This window comes from Trichechus manatus, unplaced genomic scaffold (assembly GCF_000243295.1).
Source record: "Trichechus manatus latirostris isolate Lorelei unplaced genomic scaffold, TriManLat1.0 scaffold00002, whole genome shotgun sequence".
Classification (NCBI taxonomy): Eukaryota; Metazoa; Chordata; class Mammalia; order Sirenia; family Trichechidae; genus Trichechus; species Trichechus manatus.
The window spans coordinates 13,152,365-13,173,781 of NW_004443938.1; the positions used below are offsets into that span (position 1 = coordinate 13,152,365).

The 21,417-nt window shown below is 47.1% G+C and overlaps 1 protein-coding gene across 2 annotated transcripts in view; it reads right to left on the bottom strand.

The window, feature by feature from the left end:
* ZDHHC14 (zinc finger DHHC-type palmitoyltransferase 14) overlaps positions 1-21,417 on the bottom strand; it is a 345,517-nt gene that overhangs the window by 55,218 nt on the left and 268,882 nt on the right. For both annotated transcript variants that reach the window (XM_023728825.1, XM_004368808.2), the window contains exon 4: positions 2,301-2,438. In XM_023728825.1, coding sequence (XP_023584593.1) covers positions 2,301-2,438 — 138 coding nt within the window. The remainder of the gene's footprint in view (positions 1-2,300; positions 2,439-21,417) is intronic.

The window sequence follows — 21,417 nt, forward strand, 5'->3', positions numbered from 1 at the left end:
CAAGCCCAGTGGAGATGGGGGGGTTGTCTTATGGGGGACAGAACAAGCCCAGCAGGGATGGTGGGGTTGTCTTATGGGTGACAGAACAAGCCCAGTGGAGATGTGGGCGTTGTCTTACAGGGGACAGGACAAGCCCAGTGGTGATGGGGGGGTTGTCTCACAGGGGACAGAAAAAGCCCAGTGGAGATGGGGGGGTTGTCTTACAGGGGACAGAACAAGCCCAGCAGGGATGGTGGGGTTGTCTTATGGGGGACAGAAAAAGCCCAGTGGGGATGGTGGGGTTGTCTTACGGGGGACAGAACAAGAGGAAAGGAAAATATTTGCTTTTGCCCAAAACATTCAAATATCTGAATATGTCAAAATATTCAAAATTCAAAATATTCTGTCCAATATATAACTTACAGGCAGATAAATTCTTAATACTTTTTCTTTGGAAGAAGACTGGACTAACACTATATCAGTATAAACTCCCAGTGACTATGATTTGCTGGAGCCAGGGTGAGTGACGCTTCAGGGAAGATGAAAGTACAAGGCACATCACAACCCAGCTGAGGCGGCAATGCAGGCTTCCTGGTGTGAGTGTGTGTCCCCAGCGTTTGCGTGTGTGACTGGGCAGGTGAGAACTAGCCCCTGACATCCGGAATGTAATGACAAGGCCGTAAACGTAAGGAGGTCATATATATGAAGGCATTTTGAAACTGTTAAAGATGACACAAAGATGTACTGTGTCGTTGTTGTTAGGTACCGTCAAGTCGATTCTAACTCATAGTGACCCGGTGTGTATAAACCAATTGTTTATGCCTACAGGTACAAGGGAGTATCAGGACTTATTCTTCTATAGTTGTGTAAAATAATTGCTTCTTTGAACACTAAAATGTATTGCCCTAGGCTTTCTCTCTGCTTATTTTGTGTCTCAATACACAGGAGGGGCTTGGCCACATTTCTGCCTCTTTGTGATTCTGGCAACAGAGAGAAAAGGTGTGTCTGCAGAACTGCCGTGCGCATCAATCTCCGAGAGTCTAGAAAAGGCCTCTGACGAATCAGAGTCGTCTTCTTGCTAACCCACCCAGGTAGGGCTCTCAAGCCATGTATTGCAGATTTGTGTCAGATTCACTTGAAAGGACTGTAGTGAGAAAGAATGGGAACCAGGATTCAAAATGCACATGAAAATCTGGGATAGTCCATTTAATGTCCCGGTTTGACTCATATTCAAAAAGAACTAATACGAAGCATTCCACACCTCCCACTTACCCCAGCCCCCAATACAAACCCCATCAGAAGGGAAGGGAAGGGAAATCTGCAGCCCTAACTTCAGCCTTAGTTACTTTAGTTGGAAACCCCATCTGTGGTTTTAGCACTGCCACACGAGAAGGTGAGGCATGTTGTCAGGCGCTTCTGGAAACATTCCAGAAAGAGGCTCTGCACTTGATAATGGGCGGTTATACTTCAGGAGTATGGACAAGGGGCAATGCTGGCCTTTCACGTTGCTAACGGCACTGAAATGGAGGTGTAAAGGCTTAAATTTATAGTTCAAAGCCAGTTCACTCCCTTCTCATCACTCCCTGTCGTAGGAAAGCAAATGGCCAAGAGATGAAAGAAATTCAGAGTTACGACCTTCAGAATAGGGAATGAAAAATGCCACTTACTTCGGCAAGTATATATTTAAACCATTTATATCCACTCTAACCTGTAAGTTGCTTCCTTTATATGCTAGGGGTAGTTTATGCTTGTTCGAGCATATAATGGAAAAATTAATGCCTGTCTTTAACAGATACAGACTTGCATGTACGAAAACTCAGTCTTTATCCCTTGACATTTTTTTTTCTAGGGAGGGTGACTGTTCCTGCTTAAGTAGATATGACATTTAAAAAAAACTTCCTCTATTCAATGAGTATCATAGCAGCATGTTATGTTTTGTGCAGTATGTGGGGATTATTCTTCCAGGAGATCCTTCAGTAGAAGGGAAAGTGAAGCCACGACGATTTGAATAGGGAAAAGTATGTGCAGGAGAAAGTCTTGTTAGTGAAAGAAAAACCCGATCCAGTTGTGACCCTGGAAACTGCTACTGAAGGACGGGGTGGGGGTGGGAGTGAGAAGGGAGAGAGGGAGGGGTGAAAAGGGATGGAGGAAGGCGAGAAAGGAAAAGGGGACAGGCTGGAAATGAGGAAAGGAAAAGGGAGAAGGGGAAAGAGAAGACAGAGAAAGCCCGAAATGATCAAAATATTAAATCAAAATTAAATCATAAAACTAAAGTCCGGCCAGTGGTTACATACATAATCTGATTCCGCCAGCATACTTACGAAGAATGACGTGGGTGATAACGAATGCAAATATAAAGACTGTCAGAAAAGACAGAGATAAAATAAACATATAAAAAAATCTGTAGTTTCTTTTCCCCACACAGTTGCCTACCCAGGGACAGTGGTGATCAAATCGTTCTGAAATGAGAGGCAGAAAAAGAAAAAAAAAAAGGAAATCAATTAATAAATTTTTTTCTTTTTTTTTTTTTTTTACTTAGGGGAGTACCAGCCCCCTTCCCACCACAGAATACTCTGAATGATGTAACAAAACCATGTCATAGTATTTACAAATTAACCCTTAGAGAAGTGTTTAACATTAAGACATTCCAAGAACATTATTCTTTCCACAGAACTTAGGTGTTAAAAAACAAAACAGAGTATGCATTGTTCTCAAATGGCAACTTAAAGAAGTAGGAGTACAAATTCTCACTGCAATTAGAAAAGTAAGTATTCGCCTCTTTTGTAAAAGAACCTCTTTGCGTTCACAGAACAATCTTTCTTTAAGATGGTACTGCCACCATCTGACATTACTTGCTGGGCTGAGGTTCCATCTTCCTCTCTCAGTAAGTGGTCATCCAGACAGGGTACAAGGGACCTGGGACAGGACAGAGGACAATCCCAGGTTCTCTTATTTCACTTACAACTATTCCCTAAGAACCTCTCCTTTATTTCAATAGTAGTAGTAGAATTGCTATCATTTTTTAAAATAATATTTTGTTTTTTCAGTGAAAGTTTACACAGAAAACTAGGTTCCCATTTGACAATTTCTACACAAATTGTTCAGTGACATTAGTTACATTTTTCACAACGTGTTAACATTCTCTTTAATTGCATTCTGGTTGTTCCATTGCTATCATTTTTTTAGGTGAGCTATGCTCTTAAAGTGTCAATGTAATCCACCACGTCTTCTAGCTCACAATTCTCAGCACCCCCATCTGTAAAACAGGGATATTTCAGTTATTGTGGGGTTAAATAAGGTCATGTCTGGGAAAGCATTTTAATAATGGATACGGTGCTTTATGGTTTGTTAAGAAAAGTCACATACATGAATATATTTGGCCACCAAACATTCTTAGGAAGAAAATGATGGTGTAGTCCCTATTTTACAGATGAGGAGACCGAAGCTTAGAGAGACGGAAGACTGCTTGTCTGGAGCTATTACAGCTCATCAGCAGTGGAAGTGGAACTTGCGTCAGGTCCTTCTAAGCTGATGCTTCCATCTTTCTACTGCACGTGCTGCCTCTTGTGCTTTGTAGTCGACGACGTGTTGGGTGCAAGATGTTATTAGACGGTTATCCGCATGGAACCATAAGGTCCAACCCAAGTCTTCTCCCCCTTGAGAATTTCACACAAAGCCTGTAATGCATTTGTGATTTGTTCTTGCCCTTGCAAGCAGTGGCAAAACATTTCTCTTTCCTCTACTACTCAGCTGATCTTCCATTCAGAGTGACTATTCAGAATGACATCCCAACACTCCCACTCTCATCAGGCTGCCTGCCTCACGGACTGGAGGAAAATGCTTAGCATACGACTTAGCTTCTCCCTCAGGCTCTTTTCCAAGCTAGTTTCTGCGCAGTTATTCATATACTACCTACCTATACGTATTTAAAAAGCATACCAAAAAACCAAACCGACTGCCATTGAGTTATTCTGACTCACAGCGACCCCAAAGGGTTTTCAAGGCTATAAATCTCTGTGGAAGCAAACAGCCACACCTTTCTCCTGCAGAGTCGCTAGTGGTTTCAAACCACCAACCTTTCAGTTAGCAATTGATTGCTTTATCCACTGTGCCACTAGGGCTCCTTTTAAAAAGCATACAGAGTATAAAAAGCATATATGAGGTGTACTAAACAAAACCACACAAGGTAGTTGTTTTCATGACTTGCTGGTCACGTATCATAAATCATGTGTCTTGTTTTCTGTGCATAATGCGGCATGTTTTGTGAAACGGGCATGAGGACGAATGGAGGATGGTGGTGGAAGAGGAGCTGTAAGCGAGTGACGGCTATCTGCAGGTGACATTAACAGAAAAACCAGCCCGAGCAGGGGACCTGAAAAGAAGCTTCAGAGCTCACTGGCCTAGTGACAACCCAGCAGCCTACAAGATGCTGAAAGTCAAACAAAGGTGTACCAATGTGAGTCACTCTGCTAACAAGTGCTGCCAACCCCACAAAGCTGGAAAGGTTCATCCCTGCATAAAAACCACCTCATTTTCCGAGGTCATGGAGCTACAAAGTCTGTACCATGGAGAGGTCTACCCAAAGCAATGCAAAATGAGAAACAAAATTAGAATCAGCCACACTTCCCTAAAACTTCGAGACTGCCATTTTGAGAACTCTCTCTTCTTCTTTATACCTGACTACAGAACTTGGGAAAGAGACGTGGATGGCGGGGGTAACAAAGCCCACGTTAGGTTGGAATCTCTGCTATCGATTGTGAAAGCTGATCTCTAAATCTCCAGCGGGTGGGGTGGGTTGAGCCTGTGAAGTGCACTGGAAACCCCTCATCACCAAAGAAGACACGAGGGCTTGGGAGGTGAAATGAACACCCTGAGACACCCTCACCGGAAGTCTTTAGCCCACTGCAGATACTTTCTACAAGGAGAGGCAGTCATATACTTTCAGCTTAGCAAGTTGAGGAATAGCTGAGCTGTGATGCTGGACTTTGCTGATGGAGGCAGAGCAACTACAGGTGATGCCTTGGAGGTCTGCGCGGGTGTGGCTGCCCAGCTCCCTCATGGCTCTGAGCTGAACACAGTTTCTATCTGGAAACTTGTCTTATTGAAAACGTTTTCTTGGCTGATAAAAAAACCCACTAAAAATGTAGGCTCACTGAGGAATTCCTTTATTTAATTTTTCTTCACGTTCTCCTTTGCGCTTGTTGAACAAATGTTGGTAAGCAGTCTGAGAGACTCTCCATGACCATCTCTGAGGACAAAGGAAGCTGCTCACTATCTAGTTGCTGTTTTGCACACTTGCTTGCTCCCCTGACCCTGGCAAACTCTCCCTTCACTCCACACCACACTATGCTTTTCCATCTCCCTTGCTGTGCTTTCCTCTCTGCTTGCTGTCCTATGAGGGGTGCTCTGGGGCTCAGCTGGGCCTTCTTTTCTTCTCCATGGGCTCTCTCTCACTGGGAATCTCTTTTCACCCCGAGTCTTTAAATGCCAACACTACACTGATGATGCCGACATGGCTGCCTCCAGCCTTCAGCACAGACTCAGGCTGGACTGCCTGGCAGACACATCTCAAACTTGATGTGTCTGAAGAACTTCGCTATGTTTTCCACGTCCAAAGGAGAACTTCTGGTACTCACCTCTCCCACCCCAAACATGTTCCATGTTTGAAAGAGAACTTCTGGTAACCCTCTGCAAACATGTTCCTCCTAGGACTTCCCATCTAACCAGGCACCATCTTTGACTCCATTCTTTCCCCTACCTCCACATCCAGTCCATCAGCAATCCTGCTGGCTCTACATCCACCTCTATCTGAAAGCATCCTATTTTTCACTCACTTTTGTCCACCAATCCTGCTCTAAGCTTCTAATAAACATTTGTCACATGAATGAGTAAATCCTCATACCACCAAAAGAACATCAACGTGAGTATGTTGCTCAAGGCCACACAGATGACAAGTAGCAAAGCTGGGATCGGGGCCAGCTCTACCTGTCTTCAGAACCTGAACTCTTAACCACTAAGTACTACACTGTCTTCACCGAGTGTTTCCCGTGTACTCAGCTCTGCATGAGTCCTAGGAATACCAAGAAGAAGAATGACAACAACACTAGACTCCATGCCTCCCATGAGTTCCTTATCTTCTTTGGTGAGGACATTTTATTTCCAGACTCCAAAATATTCCTCAATCCCAAAGAATGACCTCCTAGAAGAGGCAAAGCTAATTTAGCATCTATATCAGACTGTTACATCACCACTGTTGGCTGCAGACAACATTCTCCCCTTAGGGTCAAGGATAAAAACGGGACAAGGAATGAGGTGGAGCCGTCACACAGTGGACACCCTGCCTGGCCACATGGGGAGGAGTCACCCTCTGCTCTGACTGTGCTAGTTCCCACTTAGAGGAGTGTAGGAAGCCAAGGAGCTGTCTGGGGAGTTTTCAATACTTGGCTTGTGTCCCTCAGTTTCCCAGGTAGGAGACATGGGGTTGGGCACCAGGTGAGCTGGGAAGGAGGGTGAGGAGGCTACATCTGATGCACCGTAGCTCCCAAGGGCCCAGTTCGGCAGTGATTGGCTGGGAGGGTGGGCATTCTGGGTGAGGAGATGGAACCCTACAGCTGGCAAAGCCGCCTGCATGAAACCACAACATCTGAGAAGTTTCAAATAACTATTGTTAGAGGTTAATTGGTAAATCTTCTGTGTGGAAAGACTGAATGGAGTTTCCAGTGTAGGAGGAATGGCAGAGGCACGGGTGCAGTGTGTGTGTGTGTGAGGGGAGGTCCTTTGAAGAAACCCTTTGGAGTTGTTGCCACAGTACCTTAATTATGAAGTTGGGATCCTGCCAGAAGGGAGAGGGCTCTATATGGCAGCATCTCTGGTGGTTTCCTATACAGAGTGAGGATCTACTCCCTAAATGAGGGCTGTTGTGGGCCTGTGCTCAGCCTTAGCGGTAAGGGAACACTGTGTGTGTGTGTGTGTGTGTGTGTGTGTGTGTGTGTGTGTGTGAGTGATGGTGGTGATTAACCTTCCAGGTTCACCAGACAAGCGAGTTCTCTAAAATAATGAGATCTCAGTTACCTGGCTGGGGCACCCTGTCCTCACCTCAGTTCGCACCAGGTGGATGGATTGTGGATTTACTTTCCTCTCTGTCTCCCGGATGACTCCTTAAGGCCTGGGAACATTTCTGGATGCCCGGATAGCCCTGCCATCTGTTAGTGCCTGGCAGGTAGCAGGCGCTCAATAAACGCGTGTGAACTAAAGGAAGCAAAGTCCTTTAGTTGGTTTACAAGTGACCACTCCTCCCAGCTGCCAGGTGAAGTTCCTGAAACACAACCAGAACACTCCTTCAAAGCAGCGAGGATGGTGAGACTTCGGCTCGCTTACTCCGGATACACCATCAGGGAAGAACAATCGCTGGAGAAGGACAGCACAGTCGGCAGAGCAGAGCATCAGAAAAAGTGGGGGAAACCCTCAATGAGGTGGCCTGACACAACGGCCACAAGCAAAGACTCAAACATCCCAATGATCATGAAGATGGCGCAGGGCCGGACAACGTTCCGCTCTGTTATACCTAAGGTCACCATGAGTCGGAGCCGACTCCACAGCAACTAAAACAGCAATGACACTTGGATAGTTCACAGAAGGCCAAATTAAAGTGGGAAAGATGCTGGAAGGTGTTGACCAGCCAGCTAACACAGCAGATGGGGGAGTTGCTAGTGGGGGAAGAGTGGCCTGTGACCTGCCTTGCTAACGTGCAAGCAGAGCTGGTTTCATTCAAAGCTCTTGGGGGCCGCTTGGGAGACCCTGAAGCTGCGACAGAATCCAAGTCCGAGGCCACAACTTGGAAAAGTCACCCAGCCCTCAGACTCTGAGTAAGGAAAGAAGGTTTCATGTAAATGGCCAGTGGGACAGTAGTTTAGGAAAAGTTACGGTCCAGTTTTTCTAAGGCAAAACTTTAAATAATAATAAAAACAGTAATGACTGATGATTAAAGCTACCATCTATTGAGGGCCTGTTACAGCCTGGGTACTCCGCGTGCATTATTTCCTTTAACCTTGACCACCAGGCAGGTGCCGTTCCCCACACCTCACAGGTGAGGAAGCCACTGGGACAGGTTAGGAAGCTGGGCCCTGGGAGCTGTAGGGACCACACCAGCACTGGGACCGGAGCTGAGCGACTGCTGCCTTTCCTCTGATTCAAAAAACCCAAAAAAGCAAACCTGTTGCCATCGAGTCGATTCTGACTCCTAGTGACCTTACAGGACAGGGAAGAACTGCCCCATAGGGTTTCCAAGGAGTGGCTGGTGGATTCGAACCTTTTGGTTAGCAGCTGTTCTCTTAACCACTGCGCCACCAGGGCTCCCCTCTGATTAACAGGCGAATTAATATGAGGAGGAGATTGCTTATGAAAAAGAGGCCATGAAATAGGGAGAAATGGAGACTTATTAAAATTGGACAAGGGCAGAAAAATCCACTGAAATATTAAAAGTATTTGCACAGGTTGCGCTTGTAGGCTGCCAGCGCAAAGAATGACATGTTCGAAAATGTTAAGAACTTGAAATCTCCCAAGAGTCAGGCTCTAACACAGGCCTCGAAAGCGGGGTCCAAGGACGGATAAAGATTGTGTCCAAAGACCACGCGCGGCGGCCAGAGCTGAACCTGCATTTCACAGGCAGCAGCAAGGGCCTCTGAGCAGACTGCCCCTCAGCTAGAACAGTAAAAATGAAAACAAAACCAGCAGCCGCTGAGTCCATTCCGACTCCTGGCGACCCCATGTGTGTCACAGCAGGACTGTTCCTCATAGGATTTTCAGTGGCTGATTCTTCAGAAGCAGATCACCAGGCTTTTCTTCTGAGGCACCTCTGGGTGGACTCAAACCTCCAACTTTTCAGTTAGCAGCCAAGCTGTCAACTGTTTATACTGCTCAGGGACTCCTGGGTGGTAAAAGGGGGACCATAATCCTAGATTCTTTCTCCAAGAGCATCTTGAGAATCACATGAAATCATGGATGCAAATGTGTAACTGAAATTTAAAACTTATTTAAATGCAATTAATTTAATCACATTTAAATTCAGTGAATACTCTGGTTTTTCTTCAGATCGTATAAATCTTTTGCCTTTTAAAATTCAGTTAAACACTTTTTAAAGGTATAAAGTGAAGAATAACTTTTTATTTAAACCTATGACTTTTTTACCTCTCAATTCAGAAAAATTGTGCATCATGAGGTACTTGGTGCGTTTTGCTGTTTTTTTAAGGGTGATGAATGTTGGGATACAGTGGTATACACTGCTACCTGACCTTTGTAACTCCACGCAGTTCATAAATTTGTGTAACAGGAACATGGAAACATTCATCTAGCTAAAGTCCTAGATGATCAAGTTCTCAGCCACTGAAGAATTCATGCTGTTCTAAACCTTTTGGTAAAATCTAAGTTATAACAGCCTGGCTACTGTGTAGAAAGACTGATCGGATTTCTGAAAAGCAGCCTCACACGTTACTCATCTCCTCGTCCTATTTTTACCTAGTGTGTATTGCGTCCTCACTGTGCACCAGGTACTGTGTTCCAGCGCTTTCCATGAATTGTGCCACTTCACTCTCAGACAACCAGATGAGGTCGGTGCTGTTATTCCCATTTTACAGATAAGGAAACTGCAAATGGAGGACCTGGCATTTGAGCCCAGGTTTTAATCTGAACTCTCAACCACCACCTGTTATTGCCTCCCGTGCCCATTCTCTGCTGGTCACTGTGCTCGGTGGGCCCTGAGGACTCGGCCCTTCCCTCCTGGCTATGCTGCTGGGAGCGTCTTCCGAATGCCACAAGCAGGAACGGGAACCAGATGGACCGCCGCCGTCCGTGACTGGCATTTGCCATGGTGGCCCCTTGCGCCTCTTGGGGTTCAGTCTGTGCTCTGCAGCCTGTGGAAAAAAACCCAGCACAGGTCTGGGACTACTCGCCCTCCATCAAGAAGACTCTGACGTATGAAAGGATGGACTCATTCTCAGCAAAATGATCAGAAGCAGCAGACGCTTCTTACGGAGACACCAAGGATTTGATAAAGTAGTAACGTAAAGGTTACCTAATGAGACTGTTGGGCTTGGGAGGTTATCTGGGGCAAAAAGGATGTGTCAAGGGAGATTTCTTCCCTCATCCTTTCTTCTCAGCTCTTTTTCTGACTGAATTCTTCTACCTGCTTAATTTTATGGAGAAACATCATCAAGAAATCATATCCACCATTTCTGGGGCCTCTAAGTATTAATATAGTACTTCTACATCGGGGGACTCCTGGGTTTTGCAAATGGTTAACTGCTTGGCTGCTAACCGAAGGGCTGGAAGTTCGAGTCTGCCCAGAGGCACCTTGGAAGAAAGTCATGGTGATTTGCGTATAAAAAATCAGCCACTGAAAACCCTATGGAGAACAGTTCTACTCTGACACAGATGAGGTCGCCATGAGTTGGAGTTGACTCAATGGCAACTGGTTGGTTTCCACACTGCAACTCAGTTTCCTTATGTGAAAAAAGGGAACTATGAAGTATAGACTTAAATGCAAACCTGCCTTTCTGCATAGATTCTTCTGTTCTTGAGTCCCTGCCCATGCCCATAAGCTAAGATTCTGCAGCTTTTAGCCCTGTTTGTTAAAAATCTTTCAATGTAAATCCAATTAGTAAGTTGTCTTAGTTATCTAGTGCTGCTGTAACAGAAATACACAGAAGTGGATGGCTTTAACTAACAGAAATTTATTTTCTCACGGTTTAGGAGGTTAGAAGTCCGAATTCAGGGCACTGGCTCTAGGGAAAGGCTTTTTCTCTCTGTCAGCTCTGGAGGAAGGTCCTTGTCTTTTTGAGCTTCTGCTCCTGGGTGATGTTCATGTGGCCTGGCACCTCTCTTCCCCATTTCTGTTTCTTTTGCTTGCTTGTTTGATCTTTTTTATATCTCAAAAGAGACCAACTTGAGACACACCCTTATACTAATTCTGTCTCATTAATATAACAAAGAACCCATTCCTGAATGGGATTATAACCACTGGCATACAAAAAAAAAACACCAAACCCGTCACAGTCGAGTCAATTCTGACTCATAATGACCCTGTAAGGACAGAGCAGAACTGTCCCATAGGTTTTCCAAGGAGCAGCTGGTGGATTCGAACTGCCAACCTTTTGGTTAGCAGCTGAACGCTTAACCACTGTGCCACCAGGGCTCCAGCAAACCACAGGCATAGAGGTTAGGATTTACAACACATATTTCTGATGGACACAATTCAATCCTTAACATAGGTGTAGAATTGTTGTACCCTCTATGCCACAGTTTAACACTGGACAGCAATGTGGCCGACCCTATCCCAGCCTCCACACACACGGTCTCCTTTGCTGGCTCTGCTACTACCTGGTGTGCTGCTGAGTCTCTCTGGGCACAAAATGAGGGAGCTCGACTAACGGACTACTAAGGTCCCTTCAGCTCCCCAAATCGGTGATTCTCAAATTATCCAAGCTTGGTTAACTTTTGTTTTTAACTCTAGTTTCCAATTGTGGGGAAATGTTGTGTTTCCAGGAGGAGATACAAGCACTCACTGGAGATGTAAGCATTTTGAAGGAGATTATCCCCTGAGTCAGATTCGCTGATTGGAAACAAAGATGATTATGAAGCTGTTAACAAGACAGAGAAAAAGCCTTCACAGTGAAGCGAAGAAAATAACTGCCAGAGAGGGTGAGGAAGAAGACAGAAAGGATTATTTATTTTGTAATATAAGTAGTTTTTGCAAGGACATGTGAGAAAGTGAATAGAAATTAGATTATTTGAAAAAGCAAATCAGTCAGTAGCAACCCAGGAGGAAAATCCCCAATTTCCAAATTTCAGATAAGGGAGGGTTGTCCCAGGAAGTAGTCAATTTTGACCAGACAGGAGGAAGTGAGTTCCCGTCTCTCCTCCACCCACCCTGCTACTCTCCCCTTTTATAAGAATCAGGATAAGATCCCTGCTGTAGACGACCTTTGAGCTTCCTGGAATTCAGGAGCCGGATCCGGGCTCTGCATCATGATAAAATCAGTAACAAGCTCAAATCCATGTATCCTCACCCAAACAGTCTTTGTGCCTTAATGGTCCCCTAGTAATTCTCCAGCTGTAACTCACTATGTGGTGAAACACTGAAGTGAACTCTACTGTAAACAAGTTCTAGAATGTTCAGTGAGTCTTCTGGGGTCCCACTGAGGCTCCTCTCCGTGTTGGCCTCATGCTATTTTTGGGTTTGCAGAGCGAGAAACTATGTCTGGGAGTTCTCCTGAATTCTTCACAGAATAAAACAATCATCTTAACAAATTTGAAAAACAAGCTTGTGATATTAACCAACATCCTTCAGACACTTTTGAATACTGCTCTAGAAATGTGTTGTTGTTATTGTTAGGGCCCAGAGTGACCCTGTGTGACAGAGCAGAACTGCCTCATAAGGTTTTCTTGGCTGTAATCTTTATGGAAGCAGATCATCAGGTCTTTCTCCTACCAAGCTACAGAGTGGGTTCAAACCACCAACCCTTTGGTTAGCAGCCGAGCACTTAACCATTGTGCCACCAGGGCTCCTTTGCTCATATAGAAGCCTTTAATTAAATCCAGAAAGAATGAAGCCTGCCTCTTTGCAAAAGTTCTGAGATATTTGATTGTTCTACGTTGAAACTGTAGGCTTACCTTCATTACTAGTATGAGAATATAAGATCAGCTCAGAAGAGAACCACAGATATGTACTGGGATTTACATTTTCTGAGTGCTTTCACATGTAATATTTTATCTGGCAATAAAGTCGTATACATACTTGGTATCTCGTGACTATCGCTAACGTGTGTAACAATGATTATGTGGACAGGTGTGAGACTGGCAGACGGGTGTGAGGCTCGCTGACAGGTGTGAGGCTGGCAGACAGGCGTGAGACTGGCAAGCAAGAAAAGTTAGAGCTCCCCTCTAACCCTTCTCCAGTATGCGCTCTCATAGATTCACACCTGGAAGGTGTATTTTTTAAGGATGTTTATAGTGTTCGAGATTGGCGTTGGTTTCTCATCTGTAGTAGGTGGGCATTGGCCAGAAGATCCTGAGCTCCTTCCTGCTCTAAAATCCTGTGATCTGAGATGTAGGGGCAAAGGGCACCCTTGCTGTCCAGAACTCTTGGACACAAGGGGTTTATGAATTGAATTGTGTCCCCCAAAATATGTGCTGTAAATCCTAACCCCTCTACCTGTGGTTATAATCCCATTTGGGAACGGGTTTTCTTTGTTATGTTAATGAGGCAGCATCAGTGAAGATTAAGCAAGTAACCAAGCAAGTAAGCAAGCAGAGATGGGGGAAGACAGATGCCATGCCACATGAAGATCACCAAGGAGCCAAGAACAGAAGATGAAAAGAGACCAGGACTTTCCCCTAGAGCCAACAGAGAGAGAGAGAGAGACAGAGAGCCTTCCCCTAGAGCCAGGGCCCTGAATTCAGACTTCTAGCCTCCTAAACTGTGAGAAAATAAATTCCTGTTTGTTAAAGCAACTCATTTATGGTATTTCGGTTGTAACTGCGCTAGATAACTAAGACAGGGGGTCTGTGGCTGAGCCCAGTCCCCTGGAACAAATCCTGGTTGCCCCATTTGTTATTTGGAACAGAAGCTGAGCTGACTTAGATGGGCAGAAGGGGCTCTGACACCCAGCAGTCATCTGCAGAGCTTCCCAGTTTCCTACAGCACACGGGCACCTACACTGGACGTTCAGCCCCAGAAGTATGTGCTTCTCCAGCCTCATATGCGGTTAGGACTTGAGGGTGCCTGTGGAGCATGGGTCTACTATGATACACACGGGGTCGCCGTAAGTTGGAATCGACTCGACAGCAGTTGGCTTCTGGACATGTCCACCTGGTGGCCCCTGAGGGTCTCACACTCAGCAGGTCTGGAGCCACCCTCACTCTGCTCCCCTTCCTCTTGCCTCCTCTTACCTCCACCTCTCCTTAAAAAATGGCACCCCCATTCATGCCAAGTTGGGGGATTCATTCAATTTTTGCTCTTGGCTCCCTAGTCCCTCACATCCAGGTGGCTGACAGGAGTTGTTAACTGTATTTCCTGCTGTCCCCTCTATCCTTCCACTCCCCTGGCTCTAGAGGCCACTGTGGTAGGGGATGCCCCTACCACCTCTCAAACAAACAGTGTAAACTCTTCTGGCTCACCCCGTCTGTCTGTCTTATACACTGTTGCCACGGGGAATTTCCAAAGCAAGTACAACCATGCCAGTGCTTTGCCTGTGGTCCCCAGAGGGTCCCTGCTCCCAGGGTGTGTCACTCTATCTCTGGCTGATGTGCCTTGATATATCTGCAGAGTTGAGTGTCCTAAATCACAGGCTTCCCAACCGACCTCCCTGTGTGCCAAGAAGGGCCGTTCCCTCGCCCATCTCTCATTTTAATTCCCCGACAACCACAGCAGCTAGACCTGCATTGGCTTTACATACTGAGTGTCCTCATTATATCTCATTTTCTAAAATGATCCACCATGTACAACAAAGAAACAAAAACAGATTTATAGCCAGCTAGTCAATGTTTGGAAGCCCTGGTGGTGTAGTGGTTAAGTGCTACAGCTGCTAACCAAAAGGTCGGCAGTTCAAATCCACCAGGCGCTCCTTGGAAACTCTATGGGACAGTTTTACTCTGTCCTATAGGGTCACTATGAGTTGGAATCGACTTGACGGCAAGGGGGTTAGTCAGTGTTAACTGCGATTATTCTAAGCAGCTCTGAGCTGTAAGTTCCTGGTGTGCCTGTGTTGTGCCGACTGTTATAAGGCAGCAGCAGGATGGTGCTATGGGTGAAGGACACTGCACTCCAGGCTGTAGTCGTTGTTAGCTGCCATCGAGTTGATTCCGACTCCTGGTGACCTCATGGGTGTAGAGGACCTGAGTTTGGGTCCTGGCCTTTTGGCTCTCGAGGGAAGTAACCTAGGCAGGCTTCTGGGTCTCAGCAAGTTGCACATGCTATAAAAACTTCTTTCCAACTCAAATGTTATCATCTTAGGGCTAAATAAAGCTTTTCAAGAATTGAGGTCAATTGTATCTACCCTATACAAAATTAGGAAGTGGGAGCGGGGCTCAGAGTAGAAGCTGTATAGAAAGAATCTACGGGAACTAGTGCCCATACAGAGCCAGGGCAGGCCAAGAGCTAACTGGGGATTCTCATAGTGACCCTATAGGACAGAGCAGGACTGCCCCATAGGGTTTCCAAGGAGCGGGTGGTGGACTCCAACTGCCAACCTTTTGGTCAGCAGCTGAGCTCTTAACCACTGCACCACAAGGACTCCAGAAACTACAAAGTACTACGTAAATATCCCACCCGCCAGCCGACTCAGGTCAGCAGACTTCTTAGACTCTAACTACAGCGTGCTGTTTTTGTTGTTTTTGTTCACGTGAAGCGTGCCAGCACGTATATGGGCTGACTCACTGTAGTCAGTAGATCTTCAGTTACCTTTTAAAACAATGGCACTCAAAAGCCTAGGCCAAAAGTTCTATCCCATGGACAGGACTGGCTACATAATTTGCAAGTCAGTTCAAAATGAAAATCTGGGCCCCCTCATTCAAAAATTGCTAAGAATTTCAGGATGGCGACAGCAGACCATGAAACCAAGCTTGAGGCCTGGGTGACCACATGGGTGGTGAGCCTGTGAAGCTGGCTGGCTCTGTGAATGGCGATGGTGTGGTGGCTTGGGGTTGTGATTTTCTGATTTGTGGCAGATTAAAGTCTGGAGAGTCCACCGGATTTTCTGAAAGGGCCTCCAAGAACAGTGCTTAGTGAGGAAGCAGTGGTTAACTAGGAGTTAAACTGAACAGCAAGCACTGAACGGGCTCCAGCAGAGCTTCCAGACTAAGAAGAACTAGGAAGAAAGGCTTGGTGATCTACTTCCAAAGATTAGGCAATGAAAACCCAATGGAGCACAACAGTCTGATCTGCAACTGATCATGGAGAGGGTGCAGGACTGAGCAGTGTTTCATTCCATTGTGCCTGGGCCCACGGGAGTGGGTGCCATGGCCAGCAGATAACGATGACAACAACAATAAGCCTCCCATTGCATCTGAAGAGCCTTGGGGCAAGCAGAAAAGCCTTTTACTCCTGGCTGCAGGAATGAATGAGTGATTCCTTCCAGATCTTCCTCACTCAGATAAACTGGCTAGTGGTGCCGGGGGGAGAGGGGCTTTAAAAGTGCTTTGGGTTTTCTAGTCCGGGCGATGCTGGCAGATGAAGCGGCGAGGAAGAATCAGCAAAAGCTAAAATGGTCTCGGGTGGGGTGGGGGGTGGTAGGCAGCAAGGAAAACAGACCTGAAACGTGAGTTCACAGCCAGATGGGGGCATGGGGACCATGGCATGTTCAGGAGCCAGTGGAGGCCGTGTGGCTGGGACCCAGATAGCAGGAGGAGCGTGGAGTAGTGCGGATGGAGGGGCAGCAGGCACAGAGCCACGCCTATGCAGACAGGTGAGGATGTCCGCCTTCATCCTATTGGCAGCCAGCAGGAAGACCCTGGAGGGGGCCAGGAGGGTGATGGGAGCAGATTCTATTTGGAAATGACCACTGTGACATCAGTGCAGAGGGTGGATGGGATGGAGCAGGAGTGGATGCAGAAGTCCACGGTGGAGACCATTCCAGGATCAAGGAGACATGGTGGCAGCTGGCAGCAGCGAGGCAGTGAGGAGGGAGACAGGTGGAGGAAGGTGGGATCTGCACGGCAGTAAAATGTACACAGCCTGATGATGGAGCAGGTCAGGAAGGTGGGGAGAGGAAGAACAGGCATGACCTTCGGGTGTTTGCCTCGTGTGCTGATGAATGGCGCTGGCACTGTGCGGGGTGGGGTGTTTTTGAGTCTCCAGGTGGGGATACCAGGCCGGTGCTTGAGTGTCCAGGAGAGGTCTGAGCTGGGGACGTACACCTGAGAGCAAGACAGACTTCAGGAAGGCAACGAGGAGCTGGACACTCAGGCAAGGCACACACTCCCCAGAGACACACGCCAAAAAGCCACCGCAAATGAAAAGGGACAGAGCACGTCCAAGACGGCGCACACAGGGAGCGCGAGACAAACAGAATGAGGCTCCCATGAAGTAGTTGCTTGTGGCTTTCCTGGGCATCGAAGAAAGTATTTTTAAAGCTAAGTCACAGTTTGACAGTTTCAGGAAGGGATGAGGTGGGCACGTCTTGGTCCTAGTGTCCTCGGACAGACAAAAATAAACTCCTCCGCGTTAGACCCCACCCCCGGGCACGAATCCACCTTTGCGCAATAGGCAGGCCTTTTTGTGACATGTAATGACACCGCGGTTGGAAACCTTCAGCACTGACCCAGGACAGGCTGACCAGCTGCCTTGGGGGCCCCAGGAATTCCACTGTTGCGACTTTCCTTTGGTATGGGTGCTCTTCCCAAAACCTGTATGAGACCTGCCGCCTCATTCTTTTGACAGAAACAATGTTTTAAAAAACAAATACAGAGAATTAAAATGACATCGTATATTTTAAAATTTACTTTAAAACGCTTTAAATTCTTAAGAGTCCTCCGACAAAGCATTTTTTAAAGTACGCGTCTGAAAACTGTACTGGCCTCGAAGGGGAGTAGTGCTCTGAAGGGACACAGTTCTATGGGGTCTTCGGGGGCCGCCCGGCAGGTCCTCTGCTTCCGCTGGCCGTTCTGCTTCTCCCTCTACGTTGATCACCTGCCATTCTGACTATGGGGGAGGAAGATGCCACTGCTTGTCCCTGTGGTGTTGTGAGTCGGGTCTCATGCTGCCCAGGTCTGCTCAGCGCAGGGCCTCGCCTCTGATTGGCCCCCAGATGGCCGTGGGTCTTTGGAAGGGTTTGCTTCCTCCTCTGACATGTCCCTAACCTGAGTGCCTGTCCACCTCCTCATTCTCTATCCTGTGGCCACGGGAGAGGGGCCTCATTCGCAGCATTAAACCACCCACCCCACTCCCACGAGACCACGGATGCTCTTTATGACCTCACGGTGTAAACTGTGAAGAGCAGGGTGCGTCTTTCCAATGTGCTGGCTATGGGGCAACTTCCTGATTAAGGGAGCTCTCTGAATTCCTGTGGGGTCCACCCTTTAGGCATGGCTGACATCCTGGGGTGACCCCATCCCACCTGCGAGGAGCTTCTCCCTTCATCGTCAACCTCCTCCCAGCATCCTTGCTGCTGTGTCCACCCCAAACCCCTCACTTACCCTCCGTGTTCACCTTCATTTCCTTTCCTATTGCCTTTCTGGCACTTCCCTTTTTTCTCTGCGCGTCTGACTTCCCAGACGCACCCCGGCTCATCCCACGGGTATCCAGTGCTCAGTTCTGGCTCCTGGGGCTGGTCTCACTGTTTCCGGGGCACAAGCTTGTTCTAAACTGCCTCCAACTCTTGTGACTTAATTCTGGACCAAGAGCCAGAGGATCCCAGGAGGGCAAGCTGGATTATGTACTTCATAGAGTCCAGTCACCGTGTCCTGAGTCTCTTAACATAACGTGAACTCTGCCTCTCTTCAAAAACGTTAGTTTTTGAAATGGGGGAGATAACCACAGACTCAGGAGACGGGATCAAACGCTCCCTCATCTTTGCCCCAATGCCAGGGATTCACAGAAGCCCTGAGTTCTGCTGGTTCTTCCTCTGAAATGTTTCTGGAATGCATCCATGTCTTTCCGTCTCCACGGCCACCGTTGAGCCTGGGCTCAATCACTGTCCTCACCCTGAGGCAATAGCTCTCCTCATCGCCTCCTCGGCCCACTTCGCCCCCTCCAGGAACTGTGCATGCTGGACAGAGGGCTCTTTCTTAGGCACACACTGGAAGGCCACTCTTGGGGCCTGGCTCTCAGGATGAGAGTGGAAATCCCCGGCATGGCTTGTAAGGAACCCGAGTACCTCCTGTCCCGTTTCCCCTTAAGTCTCCGTCAGCCACGTTCTCTGGTCCCACATGCCTACCAGCCTACTGGCCTCTGCACAGGTGGCCCTCCCACCTACCCAGCACAGTCTCTCCTCCACTGCCTCCCTGTGCCTGAATGACCGGAACACACCCTGTAGGCCTCAGACTGGAGGCCACCTCCTCTGGGTTAGGTATCTCCCTTGTGGTCCCACATGACCCTGTAATTCCCAAAGTGTCACCTGCTTCACTGTGTCCTCGGGCGGCTATAAGCTCCTGGTAGGCAGGACTATGCTGGCCGCAGTCACCACTGTCCCTCAGGGCCTGCCTAGCACAGACCCTGACCCACAACCAACAGGCAGCAGCTATCTCTTAGACAGGCAAGAGAATGAAGGGCTCATGTGCTACATGCATGGCCCTAGTGGACTTTAGGTATGAAGCGCTCCATCCTCTGTGCAGAACCAACCAGTTGCTGGCAAGTCGATCCCAACTCATGGCAACCTCGTGTGTGTCAGAGCAGAACTGTGCTCTATAGGGTTTCCAATGGCTGCTTTTTTGGAAGCAGATCACCAAGCCTTTCTTCTGAGGTGCCTCTGGGTGGACTTGAACCCCCAACCTTTCTGTTAGTAGCTGAGTGCATTAACTGTTTGTACCACCCAGGGACACAGCATTACAATAATCTCATGCACACATACTGACAACTTCCTGTCCTACAGCAAAGCTTCAGCAATGATCAAAGATGGAAAATATGCTTTTCTTTTTTTTTTCAGTTCACTGAACTGAAAAACAAACCCATAAATCAGTTCATAGTAAGCAGTGGTTTTTCAGGCACAAACTGCTTCGTAGAAAACCAGTTACTTTCATCACACAACAAGTGACACACGGCTCCATGAAGGTTCTGTTGTGAGTTGCACCCCTAAAAGCCAAAGATATACTCTATAATCGCATCTTATTTTTGCCAACCTTCAGTGGAAAGTGACGGGACACAGACCACAATAAAACCCTGGATGGGGCTTAGAATCAATCGTTGCTTCGGGTGGAAGACAATATTGTGTTATCTTTTGTGGGAAGAGTTTAATTTCTTTAGCCGCACTGAGGGTTCTTTTCTTCTCAGTATTTCTCTGTGGCATAAAGGGACTGAGACAAGAACAACGGGAGGGAGTGAATCCAAAACTAATTTTTAAACAGTTGTTAAGATGAGTTATATTTACCTACGGACAGGGAGAGGTGGGGGAGCGTGGGGCTGGCGGGGAGAAGGAGGCAGAATGCTGAGCTGCACAAATCTTCATTCTGCCACAGTGCTCAGTTTTCCTTCTTTGTAATGAAGGATGTAAACTAATGCCCCAAGAAAACATCGAACCAGATAGCCCGACAAAGACAGCATCCCGAGTGGTGTTGAGCACGTGGGCTCAGCTAGCCATACTGGTAGGTGGTACAGGGCCCGCTGGGGAGACCTCCCACCTCCTGAAGACTGTATATGTGTGTGGGTGTGTATGCACATGGGTGTGTACGTGATCTGCAGTGTGTGTGGTGTGTGGGTGTGAGTGTGTGTGTGATGTGTGGGTATAAGTGTGTATGTGGCTGGTTTGTGTGTGAATATGTGTGTGGTGTGTGTGGTATGTGGGTGTGTGTGGTGTGTATGAAGTGTATGGTGTGTGGGTTTAAGTATGTGTGTGGTTGGTACATGTGTTACTGTGTGTGAGTGTGTGTGTAGTATGTGGTGTGTGGTTGGTGTGTGTGTGAGTGTGTGAATGTGTATGAGGGTGTGACGTGTGTGAATGTGTGTGTGTGGTATGTGCATGTGTGATAGGTGGTGTGTGCGACGTGTGTGGGTGATGTGTGCGTGGCACGTGTATAGTGTGTGTATGGTGTGTGTGAAGTGTAAGTGTGTGGGTGGTGTGTGTGTGTGTGCACCTGCATGTGGGCTAAGAGGAAGAAAGAGAGGAAGGGAGAAGAAGGAGCCCAGTGTAGTTTGTTTCCTGTAAAAAAAACAAACAAAAAAACCCACCTTTCAAAAATGACACTCTTGAAAGAAATGTTATTGTAATTACTTGAAAAAGAAATCAACACAAACCCTCAGGTGGAGTAGAGAGATGTTACCTGTCATTGTAAGGAGTCTATTTTCTAATAATCTAAGAGTCTAAACAAGATTTAACCAGGGCTCTTAACTTTTTTTTTTTTTAATTGTACTTTAGATGAAGGTTTACAGTACAAACTAGCTTCTCATTAAACAGTACACAGATTGTTTTATGACATTGGTTAACAACACCACAACATGTCAATACTCTCCCTCCGTGCCCTTGGGTTCCCTATTACCAGCTTTCCTGTCCCCTCCTGCCTTCTAGTCCTTGCCCTTGGGCTCTTGTATCCCTTTAGTCTCGTTTTGGTTTATGGGGCTGTCTAATCTTCGGCTGAAAGGTAAACCTCGGGAGTGACTTCATTACTGAGCTAAAAGGGTGTCCGGGGCCATATTCTTGGGGTTTCTCCAGTCTCTGTCAGGCCAGTAAGTCTGGTCTTTTTTTTGTGAGTTAGAATTTTGTTCTACATTTTTCTCCAGCTCTGTCCAGGACCCTC